The sequence below is a fragment of the Gossypium arboreum genome, chromosome 5, assembly GCF_025698485.1.
Source record: "Gossypium arboreum isolate Shixiya-1 chromosome 5, ASM2569848v2, whole genome shotgun sequence".
In the NCBI taxonomy this organism is placed as follows: domain Eukaryota; kingdom Viridiplantae; phylum Streptophyta; class Magnoliopsida; order Malvales; family Malvaceae; genus Gossypium; species Gossypium arboreum.
In genome coordinates this window covers 73,960,238-73,974,505 of record NC_069074.1, presented here as the reverse complement: position 1 = coordinate 73,974,505, position 14,268 = coordinate 73,960,238, and the positions used below count along the sequence as shown (strand labels likewise).

General features: G+C 36.2%; 1 protein-coding gene across 1 annotated transcript; it reads left to right on the top strand.

Annotated features, from left to right (window-relative positions):
* The first annotated feature begins 808 nt into the window (after positions 1 to 808).
* On the top strand, positions 809 to 5,276 carry LOC108451659 (uncharacterized). The gene is made up of 2 exons (XM_017749324.1): positions 809 to 1,121; positions 4,753 to 5,276. The coding sequence occupies exons 1-2, from the start codon at positions 809 to 811 to the stop codon at positions 5,274 to 5,276; spliced, it is 837 nt and encodes a 278-aa protein (XP_017604813.1).
* The last annotated feature ends 8,992 nt before the right edge of the window (positions 5,277 to 14,268 follow it).

Below are 14,268 nucleotides of genomic sequence, written 5' to 3'. Positions count from 1 at the left end.
TGAACTCAGCGGAACTATCATGCAATTGTTGTGAGGAAGATCATGTGTTTGATGAATGCCCATCAAATCCAACATTGATATACATGTGTAATTTTAACCGAAATAATAATCCCTATTCCAATACTTATAATCCGGGGTGGAAGCAGCATTCGAGTTTTAGTTGGAATAGTCAAGGTGCAAGGAGTCCACATAATGTTGCAAGACAAAATATCCATAATGCACTGCCCGGTTATAATCATCCTATGTTGAGGGAAAATGCTCAACAAGGCTAGGTATCATCTTCTAATTCTATTGAATATTTATTGAAGGAGTATATGGCAAAAAATGATGTTGTGATTTAGAGTCAGGCTGCGCCTCTTCGATCTCTTGAAAATTAAGTGGGGCAATTAGTGAACACTTTAAATTTAAGACCACAGGGAGCATTGCTAAGTGATACTGTAAATTCGAGAACCCAAGGAAGGAGTAGTATAAGGCCATCACTCTTAGAAGTGGGACTCAGTTGGATGAAGTTGTTCAAAATGCCACGATAGAGGAAGAAAAATCCAACCGCAATCAAGAAAAGATCTCAGAACCTACTGAACAACAGATAGCACCTAAAAAGGGTACATAGAGAAATGTTGTGACAAAATCAGTTCATGTTGCCAACAAAAATGGCACAACAAAACAATATCAACAACTTGAAGGATGACCACCTTTACATTTTCCTTAGTGATTCTAGAATTCTAAATAGGATATTTAGTTTAAAAGGTTTTTAGATATTTTGAAGCAACTCCACATCAACATACCATTAGTGGAAGCTTTGGAAAAGATGTCCAATTATGTGAAATTCATGAAAGACATACTGTTAAAAAAGTACAGATTGGAAGAGTTTGAGACTTTTGATCTCACTGAAGGGTGCATAGCAATGTTGATGAATAAACTACCTCCGAAGCTGAAAGATCTAGGGAGTTTCAATATCCCCTATTCAATTGAAAATTATTATGTTGGTAAGGCGTTATGTGATTTAGGAGCGAGTATAAATCTAATGCCGATGTCTATTTTGAAGAAGCTAGGACTTGGGAATGCAAGACCTACTACGGTGACTTTGCAATTAGTTGATCAATCCTACGCCCATCCAAAAGGTAAAATTGAGGACATGCTAGTGAGAGTAGATGTAATAGCCCAAAATTGGGTCTACTTGGAACAGAGGTTTTGGGACTGCAAAATACGAGATAGAAATGATTATTTTATGATTATTTTGAGGTCTATGATATGATTACATGATTGTGTGAAAATTTCGTGAAGAAATTCTATGCATAAAGTGCTCAATTTGAAGTTAGGGACTAAATTGAATAAGTTGCAAAACTTGCATTCTAGAAGTTTCTAGTATGAAATTGATTTGAAACATTAATTAGGAGGTCTTAAATAGCAATTTGACCAATTTCTAATTGATGGACAAAAATTGGACATGGATGGAATTTTTGAAAGTTTAGTAAGGAAGGGCATTTTGAACATTTGGTAATAAAAAGAAATAAAAAGGGAAAATAAAGCCAAAATTGACTCATCTTTTTCATGGAGGCTGAAATTAGCATGGGGGAAGCCATGGCTAGGGTTTTCAAGCTTTCCAATCTCAATAGTAAGTCCGTTCTAACCCCATTTTTCAAGTTCTTTACGTTTTTGGAATCCCGGTAATTTGATTAAGCTTATTCTAGCAATACTTTAAGCTAGGGTTCATATTTGGATAAATACCCATAGGTGAAATGTATTTATTTTGCTGTTTTATGATAGAATATGAGGTTTTAAATTACGTTAGACAACTTGTGCTACTCGATTTTGAGTGAAAACGAGTAAAATGGCTTAATCCGTAAAAATACCTAATAGCCATAAGTATATGTTAGAGTGAGAATTTGATGTTTCCATAGAAGGGAAAAGTGATCAGCATGTCATAAAACATAAGAATAAGGGATGAAGTTTAATTCCCAAGCCTAGGGGCAAAAGTGTAAATATGCAAAAGTTTAGGGGCAAAATTGTAATTTTGTAAAAGTTTGAGTTAAGGACTGTTTTGAATAGTACATTAATTAAATAAATAAAATATGATGTTTTAGATCCTGAAAAACGAGATTTGAACCTAGAATGAGAGAAAAATCGAAAATTGGGAAAGCTGGTAAAATAGTCGTTTTAGTATCGAGGTAAGTTCATATGTATAATAAGCATTAATTTATGCATGTTTCAATGTAAAATTGATATATTTATTATGATTTTTGAGGTGTTGAAAGTATGTAAGTTGGTATGATAATAATACAACAATAATCTTGTAATTTATATTTGAAAGTTAAATTTAGTGAATTAATTGAATTATGTTAAATTAAATGATTATGGTGCCAAGTTTATGAATTGATTTAAAATATGTCTATGGTACATGAAGTGCATTGAATTATCATACATAAATGTGATTTCTATGATTATGGATATTATGGGAAATTGTAAGTTCATATGATTTTAATAAGGCAATGTGTAATTTAATGTTATTGCCTTGATATTAAATGAGACGTAAGTTTATATGTAAGTAATACATCAATATTACTTGTATTATGATATTTTATAATAATATTGGAAATATGTTTGTGGATAATTACTTGATTGGTGAAATTGTTGGAAAGAGAGAGAAATCCTGTTGAACCTTTGGAAAGATTGGATGATACAAATAGTATGGAGCTAGGTCACATGTATGGTCTTTGAGTGCACATCATGTGTACAAGAGAGCTACAAGACATTATGATGTAGCTAGGTCGCATGGGTGATACTATGTGTACACCATATAGACAAGAGAGCTATGGGATATATGTAGCTAGGTCGCATGCGTGGTTCCAGGTGAAGGACACCATGTAGACAAGAGAGCTACGAGATAAATTGGCTAGGTCACATGGGTGGTACTGAGTGTTCACCATGTGTACAAGAGAGCCGAACTATATGATGGGTGGAGCTATGTGCTGAAACCACCAAGTATCGAGGATTGATCCAAGTGTTCAACGGAGACTCTCTATGTATTGCTTTGTGAGTTTTGTGATGAATAAGTGCAGGAACTTGGTTATGTGAATGATGTGTTCATTAAGTGACCAGGAGGTGGTAATGTTATAAACAAGTAAGTTATACATGAGGATGATTTTATGGTGACCTTGTGATCATGGGCCTATACTTGGGATGTATGAAATGTGGTGAAAATGATTTGTGATATGTTGTTAAAATGAGGTTAATACAAAGAAAGTGTGAAAGAGTGAATTAGCAATAAAACTGTTTTAGACAGTAGTAGTGATGTGATTTTGAAAAATCACCAAAAATAGTAGAAATTGAATCAGAGACTTAATGAGATATCAAATTAAAGCTTAATGAGTCTATTTTCATATAAAAGAAACAGAGTAACAAAAAAATTCTATATTTTGAGATATTTATGTTTTTGTGAGACTGGTTCAGAATGATTACGTGATCTCCTGTTCTGACTTTGGAAAATCAAAACAATTTGGATAAAAATAATTAGAGGATTAAAATTATATTTTTAAAATCCTTAATGAGTCTATTTTCAAGATAAATCAACAAGAACATTATCCGAGTTCTGTACTGTGAGATAATTAATTTTTAGTGAAGAGAGGTCAGAACTGCCAGAAAGTGAAACAGGGGAAATTTTAATGAATAAAATGTACTAATTGGCTAAACCAAAAATTATGAAAATTTTATGGTGGAAAGATATGTGAGTCTAGTTTCAGGGGAAATTTATGAATCTTAATTTGGAGCTCTGTAGCTCAAATTATAAATAAGTAAGTGACTATGACTCATGTGGACAGTTTGATGTGAGAATTTATTAGTAAATTGTGAAATCGTACTTACAAGGATGCTATATACATTAAGGATGTGGAATGGAGAGGAGGAGGAGGAAAATAAATATATGTGGAATACATGGAAACTATGGTATATGAAATATTGATATAATGAAATAAATGATATGTGTTTATAAGAAAACAGAAAGAGAATGATATGTATCATGACATGTATATATATATATGACTAGTCTCAATGTAATGCTTGTTGGGTATGGAGTTGAATTGAAATGTTTTAGGTAAACATGTTATTTTGCGCATCTGAATTGTGATATTTTATAAAGGTATGATCTAGTTTTAAATATGAATGCTTGATGATTAAGCTGAAGATATTTGGTAAGATGGTAATCTTGGTATAAATATATAAGTGGTACTATAATAAACAAGGTAAAATGAGTATGAGAGACACATGTATGATGACATACAAATGCTATGTTTGTGGTTTAATTGAGAATATTTAATCTTTAAATGAATACCATGTTATATGCTTTTGATTTTGTATAAGTGTGTAAGAGATTAAGGTTGACCAAAGCTTGGAAAATAGCCTAGGTATATTCCACACAGGCAGAAACACGACCATGTGTCTCAGCCGTGTATGGAACACGAATTTGGGACACGGGCATGTGGAGCCTTAAAGCATGAAATTTTCAAGATTTTCGTAGGTTCTCGGTTTAGTCCCGAACCCTTTCTAAAGTATGTTTTGGGCTTCGTAGACTCAAATAAGGGACTATGTGTAAGTGAATGAACGTTTTGAAATATGAATGAAATTTTATGGCCTGTATTTTAGTTTAATGTTTGTATGTTTGTCCAGTAACGCCTCATACCTTATCTCGGCCTCGGGTACGGATAAAGGGTGTTACAGTAGATAAATTTATCTTTCTTGCTGATTTTCTTATTTTAGAATTTGAAGCTAATCAAAATGTGTCAATTATTCTTGGAAGACCTTTTCTTGCTACAAGCAGAACTCTAATTGACGTACAGAAAGGTGAATTGACCATAAGGGTAAATGACCAACAGGTTACTTTTAATGTTTTTGATGCTTTGAAATATGCAGACAAAAATGAAGAATGCCACCTCATTTGTTTGATAGAAGTGGTAGTAGTAGAGGAATTCACTAAACTTTGCCACAACAATTTTGATAGTAATGAAGACTCATTAGAAAGGATTGACGAAGTAAGTTTAGAAGAACTTGGTGAATTCATGGAAGCCAAACAAATAGTAGAGAGATCAAGGAAAAAGTTTAACTCTTTGGATCTATCGAATCATTCGTTCAAGCCTTCTACAAAGAAGCCTTCTACATTGGAGTTGAAACCTTTGCTGCAACATTTAAAATATGAATACTTGAGAGATAACAACATCTTGTCGTTTGTGATTCCTCTGGAATTGACATCTGAACAAGAGGTCAAGTTGTTGGAAGTCCTATGATGATTTAAGAAGGCGTTAGAATAGACCCTTGCTGATATAAAGGGAGTTAGTCCTACGTTTTGCATGCATAAAATCTTGTTAGAGGATTGCCACAGCAAGTCTATTAAGCAACAGAGAAGATTGAATCCAATAATGAAAGAAGTTGTCAAGAAAGAGATTATCAAGTGGCTTGATGTTGGCATTATTTACCCAATCTCAAACAACCTGTGGGTAAGCCCTGTATAATGTGTTCCCAAGAAAGGAGGCTTCAAAATGGTTAGCAATGACAATAATGAGCTCATACCAACTCGTACAATCACGAGATGAAGAGTGTTCATGGATTATCAGAGCTTAACAAGGTAACTAGGAAGAACCATTCCCTTTGTCGTTTATTGATTAGATGTTGGATAGGTTAGCAAGGAAAGTTTTCTACTATTTTTTGGACGGTTATTCAAGGTATAATCATATTACCGTAACTCCCAATGACCAAGAGAAAACAACTTTCACATGTCTATATAGTACTTTTGCATTTAGATAGATGCCGTTCAGATTATGTAATGCCCCAACAACATTTCAACATTGTATGATGGCTATGTTCTCGGATATGATAGAGAATTTCCTTGAAGTTTTCATGGATGATTTCTCTGTATTTAGCAATGATTTTGAAGATTGTTTGAAAAATCTAGAATCGGTTTTGTGCCATTGTGAAGAAACAAATATTGTCTTGAACTGAGAAAAATCTCACTTGATGGTTCGTAAAGGAATTGTCTTAGGGCATAGGATATCAAAGCGAGGAATTGAAGTAGACAAAGCAAAAATTGAAGTAATAGAAAAATTACCAATTCCCCCCAGTGTCAACGGTGTTAGAAGTTTTCCAGGTCATGTAGGATTTTATAGAAGATTCATTAAGGATTTTTTGAAGATATCTAAACCTTTGTGCACACTGCTAGAGCAAAATATATCATTCGATTTTGATGAACATTGTTTGGTTACTTTTAAGGAATTAAAGAAAAGACCGGTAGCAACACCAATTGTAGTAGCTCCAGAATGGACCTTGCTGTTTGAACTCATGTGCAATGCCAATGACTATGCCATGGGAGTAGTGTTGGGTTAGAGGAGAGACAAAATATTGCGTGCAATATATTATGCTAGTAAAACTCTAATGGATGCACAACTTAATTATACCACCACAAAAAAACCGTTGTTAGTTGTGGTGTTCATGTTGAATAAATTATGTCCTTATCTAGTGGGTACCAATGTCACAATTTACACAGATCACTCCGCTATTAAGTACTTGGTGCGTAAGAAAGATGCCAGGCTGAGATTGATTATGTTGATACTTTTACTATAAGAGTTTGAGTTGGATATTCGGGATCGAAAGGGGACTAAAAAAGTGACTGATCATCTTTCAAGGTTAAAATCGAGTAATAAATATGGTAGAGAAAACTTTATTAAAGAAGATTTTCCAAACAAACAATTGTTAGTTGCCAAGGCATTACCTTGGTATGCCAACATAGTGGATTTCTTGGTAAGTGGTGTGATGCCGTCCAATTTAAACACCCAAAAAAAGCAAAAATTTCTTCATGATGCTAAGCAATATTATTAGGATGAACCCTTCTTATTTAAACATTATCCTGATCAAGTCATTCGAAAGTGTGTCTTTGACGAAGAAATACACAGTATTTCGCATCATTATCATTTAGCTCCTTATGGAGGACATTTTGGAGGAACAAGAACTACCGCTAAAGTACTTCAGTCGGGATCCTATTGGCCAAATCTGTTTAAAGATGCTCATGAATTTTGTCAATCGTGTGACTGTTCTCAGAGAATGGGGAACCTATCTAAGGGACATAAAATGTCACTACAAAGTATACTAGAGGTGGAGTTATTTGATGTATGGGGAATAGACTTTATGGGTCCATTTCCACCGTCAATAGGCAAATTATACATACTTTTGGTGGTAGATTAAGTTTCTAAATGGGTAGAAGCGATAGCCCTAGCTACTAAAAATGTTAAGTTAATACTGAAGTTCCTACATAAGAACATTTTTACAAGATTTGGTACACGTAGAGTCATTATTAGCGATGAAGGAACCCATTTTGATCATAAACTGGTGGCCAATACCTTGCGCAGGTATGGGTGAACCATAAGATTGCTATGGCATATCATCCCCAGACAACTAGACAAGTTGAGATTTGTAATAGAGAAATTAATCAAATTTTGGAAAAAGTGGTGAATCCATTTCATAAGGATTGGTCCACTAGACTGGATAAAGCTTTGTGGGCCTATCGAACTGAGTTTAAAACACCATTAGTGTAACACCCCTTAATCTATATCTATCACCGGAACAGGGTTATGAGGCATTACCAAACAGTTCAAAACAAAAATGAACAATAACATATATGTTTAACATATACATCATAATTTAATCACAATGTTCCTTTAATGAGCTCTAAAGGCCCAAAACACGTGTTCGGAACTAATCGGGACTTAACTAAAAGCTTAGAGAATTTTTCACAAAATTTCAAAATTTTTCCTAGATGCAGGGCTCAAACTCCCGTGTGGTTTAGGGACATGCTCGTGTGACCCTAAACACGCCCGTGCTTCAGACCATGCCCAACTCCATCTAATTCTCTAACTTAGGCCACACGGCTAACCACACGCCCATGTGATACGACCCTAGCTCAAGAAGCTACCACTGAACCCATTCAGCTGACTTAAGGACCTATGACTCGGTCTCATGCCAAGAAGTTCCAAGATTCTTTAGCAAGTTACGTTGATCGAGCTTGGGGAGAGGGATTAGCCAGACTCACTGACCATACAAGGACCAGCTTAATGGCCGTCCCATACAGCTTATTACAAGCTGAATTTTAGCTCACTTAGTTGATGGAATAAATTATAGTTAATTTAGTTTAAGTTATTTAATTAATTTAGTTAAGTGTTAAATGTATCTTAAGCTATTTAATTTGTCCAAATACATTCGGCATTAATAGGTCATAAGTAATTAAATTTTTCCTGATTACTACAGCCATTTAAGTTGTCCTTAATTTATTTAATTTGTCTTAGCTCTTATAGCTCTTTAAAATGTCCTAAGCTAAAACAATTTAATTGAACACATTAATAGTGCCTTGACTGAATTTTATTTGTTGTTTTTAGGTGACCATTCAGCTGAATTTAGCTAGGTACATGGATGGCATTAAAAGGAGCTTTTAAGCTGAATTAAAGTGAGCAGCTGATTTCTTTTCTCCAATGGGCTGCTCGTGAATAGCAATGGACAAAGGGGTGTTAACACCAGTCCATTCAGCTCACAAATTCATTTCACACCTAGTGGCTATTCAAAATCAACCATTCACTCCTTGTGACCGATTGCATCCAAATGTTCACACCATGGTTTGTTTGTGTGCCCCAATATGCCATTAAATTGTTGTTGCTTATACAGCTGCCCAAGAGAGGAATTTAAAGCTGATTTTAAATACTTTTAGCTGCTCAACAATGAACCATTTTAGCCTAAGTATTCAGCTCATTAAATCAACTGAATTGGGATATTAATCAAATTGATGGTCGGTGTCACCTAGGCTTAGAATTCTTGAAAGTCTTTGTACTTAATGATTAAGCTTAATTTAGCTCATTAACAACTCATTTAGGCTAAATTCATGTGATTATTCAGGTAGGCCATACTTAGGTCTATAAATACTTTGTAATTAGCTAGTTGTTTAGACTTTGTGCCAATTTTATGATTCAATTGAAATTTGTGAGATTTCTAGTTCTCTTTGTTCTTTTCGAGACTGAATTGACTTATCAAGTTGTCTTGTGGCATCATTCTTTCCTTTGTTAAACCAAACTTATCACCTCATGTGTGGCGTTCATTATACCTATGGTTCCTATCACATTTGATAGCGGGTCAAGGTTCTTTGTTGATTTCTTAAACCAAAATTCACCTAAGAGCTACTCTGAGACTCGGGTCAACAATCACACTATTGTTGGCTTATTCTTTGCCCTTAGCCGTATTACCATTCCTTGTTTAACCAACTTTTGTTTAACCAACTTTCTTTTAGACATCTGTTTGAAGACTATCCTCTATCTTTTTCCATCCCTTTTAAAATGAACCTAGTCTTACCCAAATTCATGATTGGGCAAACTAATACAACTTGACACAACAATAACTGAGCTCGTATCATTTGGTATCAAAGCTAGTGGAATTGGAGTAAGAATAGACCTTCTAAGCACTACGGTATAGCAATTCGATCAAAAAAATTCTTAAAAAAAATTCACTATCCATAAAAATTTAAGTGTGAATAGCAAGTTTGAAATTGTAAAAAAAAATCATGGATATAAAATTTATATATATATAAAGAAGAAAAGAGAAGAAGTTAGCTTTGAAGTTCTGTTTGCCGCCCGAATTAAACCTATCATTTTCTTCTACCATTCAGCCACATTTTAATCAACCGATTTTGTTTCTAGCCTACCTATTGGTCCTAACATCATTTCTACCCAAAACTAATAACACTTTTGCAAACTAACCCACATCGACTGCTTCTAAGTCTAAATAGTCCCCTTAAGAACTTAGAGAGGCAGATTGAGTGGAAAAAGGCACGAAGGTTGTGAGCACAATCGAGTGAAGAAAAAGCAAAGTGTGTGTGATTTCTTTGTAAGAGAACTTGTGAGGTTTTGTGGTGAGTATTCAATATGTCAAGAAGTCTGGAAAGAAATCGGAACGAAGGTGTTGGTATTCGACCAATTCAAATTGTTGCTCAAGGTGGTGGAGTTCCTGATTTGGCTCAACAAGCCATGATGCGTGAAGTCCAAAGGATGCTCTGAGAAGAAATAGAACCAATACACGAGCATTTGGAGCAACTAGATGAGCAAGTCCAATGTGAGAGGACTCCTCAAAATCAAAGGCAAAGGCTCAGACGTCCTAGGCAAAATCAAGAATATCTATACGAGCCTAGTGACAACGAGAGTGACCATTCGTTTGTTCAAAGTGCCCGACAACAAGGCCAAAGAAACTGGGGCTATCGAGAAAGAACTCATATTGATGATAGCCTCAAAAATATTAAAATGGCTATAGCCCTGTTCCAAGGGAAGAATGACCCTGAGCCTTACTTGGAGTGGGAGAAAAAGATCGAGCTAGTCTTTGAATGCCACAACTATTCAGAGAGCAAGAAGGTGAAACTCGCGGCCATCGAATTCTTGGATTATACCATTGTGTGGTGGGACCAACTCATGATGAGTCGAAGAAGAAATGGCGAAAGGCCTATCTCCAATTGGGCTGAAATGAAGTCGGTAATGCGAAAATGGTTCACCCCTTCTTACTACCATCTAGATCTTTACAAGCGATCGCAAAGCCTTACCGAAGGCAATAGAAGCATTGAAGACTACTATAAGGAAATGGAAATAGCAATGATCCAAGCCGATATCGAGGAGCATCGAGAGGCGACTATGGCCAGATTTTTTACAGACCTAAACCATAACATCGCCAACATAGTCGAATTGCAACACTATGTTGAAGTGATAGACATGGTCCACATGGCTATTAATGTTGAAAAACAAATCAAGCGAAAAGGAGTTAGCTGATCTAACTACAATCCCTCAAACATTAAATGGAGCCAAGGAGCCAACAAACCCCCTGTTCGAACCAAGGAGCTTGTTGTAGCAGCCAAATCTAACCAAACCATTGGTGAGCCAAGTATGAATAAAAATGACACTATGCCAAATCGCAAGAGAGACATAAAGTGTTTCAAGTGCCAGGGCCGGGGGCACATAGCCAGTCAATGCCCCAATTGACGAGTTATGGTGTTAAGGGCCGAATGTGAGATCGAATCTGAGGAAGAATTCAAAAATGAGCCCAAATTGCCAACCAATGAAGAAGAAAATTCAGAGCACCCAGTTGAAGGAGAAATCCTTGTGGTAAAGAAAAGTCTCAGCATCCAAACTGCTAAAACTGAACAAAAAAAGGAGAACATTTTTCACACCCGATGCCATCCAAGGCAAGGTGTGTAGTATGATCATCGATGGCGAGAGTTGCACTAACGTAGCAAGTAGCATGCTGGTGGAAAAGCTTGGTTTAGCCATGACCAAGCATCCAACTCCGTACAAGTTGCAATGGTTGAATGACGGAGGCGAGCTTAAAGTGGCAAAACAAGCCATTGTAGCCTTTTCCATTGGGAGGTACCAAGACGCGGTGGTGTGTGATGTAGTGCCAATGCACATAGGGCATCTCCTTTTGTGGTGTCCATGGCTGTTCGATAGGTGCGTGATCCATGATGGTTATACAAATCGTTATACATTTAAACACTTAGGTAAAAATGTAACCCAAGCCCCACTTACCCCAAAACAAGTGTACCAAGATCAAATAAAATTGAAAGAATCTGTTGAAAAAGCAAAAGAAAAAGAACAAGAAAAAAAGATTGAAAAAGAGAAAGAAAAGAAAAACGAGAAAAAGAAAGGAAAAAGTAAGAGAGTGGAGGTAAAAGCACGAGTGGAAAAAGAAAGTCAAAAAGAAAACGAGAGTGGTAAAATGAGCATGTTTGCGAGGAAAAGAGAAGTGAGGAAGTCCTTGTTGATGCGCCAGCCGGTGTTTGTTCTAATGTACAAGGAACGTTTGTTTGATACTAACGGACTTGATAATACGTTACCTTCTTCTGTTGTTTCTTTGCTTCAGGAATTTGAGGATGTATTTTCAGAAGAAGTGCCTAACAGGTTGCCTCCTCTTCGAGGCATAGAGCACTAAATAGATTTCATGCTCGGAGCTACCATTCCAAATCGACTGGCCTACCGAAGCAACCCTGAGGAGACTAAGGAGTTGTAATGACAAGTGACAAATTTAATGGAGAAAGGTTATATACGGGAAAGCTTAAGTCCATGCACGGTGCCCGTTCTGTTGGTGCCCAAAAAGGATGGTTCGTGGAGGATGTGCGTGGATTGCTGAGCCATCAACGAAATTACTATCAAGTATCATCATCCTATTCCTAGGCACAACGATATGTTATATAAACTCAGCGATGCTAAATTTTTCTCTAAGATCGATTTGAAAAGCGGTTATCATCAAATACGAATACGAGAGGAAGACGAGTGGAAGACGACATTCAAAGCCAAATACGGTTTCTATGAGTAGCTAGTGATGCCATTCGGCCTCACCAATGCCCCAAATACCTTCATGAGATTGATGATCCATGTTTTGAGATCTTTTATTGGTTGTTTTGTGTAGTTTACTTTGATGACATTCTAATTTATAGCAAATCCTTATCTGATCACATTAAAAATTTGCATGCTATTTTGGAGGTTTTACGAAAAGAAGTATTGTATGCGAACCTTAAGAAATGTAGTTTCTATACTGATAATGTTGTTTTCCTAGGTTTCGTTGTGAGTGCAGATGGCTTTGAGGTGGATCAAGACAAGATTAAGGCAATCCAAGAATGCCGTCCCACCAACATCAGCCAAGTTTGAAGCTTTTACGGCCTTGCAAGCTTCTAAATGAGGTTTGTGCCAAACTTCAGCATCCTTGCTGCCCCATTAATGAGTATTATGAAAAAGAATTCTCCTTTTATTTGGACTAATGAACAAGAAGTTGCCTTTAATAAAATTAAAGATTGCTTGACTAATGCTCCACTTTTGTGTTTACCTAATTTTAACAGAACCTTTGAAGTGGAATGTGATGCTTCAGGCATAGTTTGTAACACCCCTTACCCGTATCTCATGCCGGGACAGGATAAGAGGCATTACTGGACTTAAACACATGCATACAAACATTTCGGGTCATAAAATTTTGCTCAAATTTAAAACTCTCAAACTTCCTCTTAATGTCCCTAATATGAGCCTATGAGGCCCAAAACATGCATCTGAAAAGATTTGGGACTAAACCGGGAACTCTTGGAACTTTTACCACACTTAGAAAAATTTTCATGATTTAAAAAGTCACACACCCCTGTGGCTTGGGACACGCCCGTGTCCTCAGCCCGTGTAACTCTCTGACTATGATGTCATCAACCAAATAAGGTCACACGGCCAAGGCACACGCCTGTGTCCTTAGGCCATGTGGTGAATTAATTTCCAAAATCAAATGTAGACTTCACACGGCCTGGGCACAAGCCCATGTTCTGAGGCCGTGTCTCCCACACGACCGAGACACACGGTCGTGTCTCAGCCTGTGTGTTTACTATTGGGCATTCTGTTTGCATTAATTAGGGTGCAGGGGACAAACGGTCTGACTGCACACCTATGGGGTAGACCGTGTGTCACACGTGGCCTAGACACACGCCCGTGTAGACAAAAACAAGGCTATCCACCAAGCCTTTTTGCCATCCTTACTTGTACCAACCTACACAACATTAAATATTTCCAATCCAAGCATAAACACATCGATCCTTAGCTATTTTTTATCACATACAACATCTCCTACTTATCAATACAAACCATGCAATAACTACATCCATGAAAATCCTCATTAAATACATTTTGAAATAAAAAATATTATCTATCATCCATGGCCTTATACAAAATGAATCAACCTTCATGAGAAGCCAACATATTTGGCTAAAACAATATGACACTTAGCAAAAAGACCGAATCCCTATACATGCCATACTCAAGTTAGCTTGGCGATGCTATAAAAAAAAGGAAAGAAAAGGGAATAAGCATAAAGCTTAGTAAGTTGCATGTAATTAATTAACAACATCAACCATACATCTTCATACACATAGCATATTATAAACTAGCATAACATTCTTGATTTAACAATGGTAGATTTACTATATATTTACACATCACAAGTATAAGCCAAAGATTACAAGATCGTCCCAAAATCATTCTCATAGATAGAACTTAATTTCATCATTACCATTAAGGCATCACAACTAAGCTTATATCTCATGAGTTTCGAGTAAGAACCTGTACTACTAACAACAGGATTATATTCTTTCATAACTTTATCATAAGCTTTAAATAACCCTTGGAACCATTGGGAATACTAAAGGATATCTAATAAGCCTCACACAAGAGGGTAAAGTGTCGATGC

What these genes read in the sequence shown, in the direction of transcription:
- LOC108451659 (XM_017749324.1), top strand. Translation starts at nt 809, where the DNA reads ATGTCCAATTATGTGAAATTCATGAAAGACATACTGTTAAAAAAGTAC. An exon ending in ATCCTACGCCCATCCAAAAG is followed by an intron (nt 1,122 to 4,752) that starts GTAAAATTGAGG and finishes TTCTTATTTTAG; the next exon opens with AATTTGAAGCTAATCAAAAT.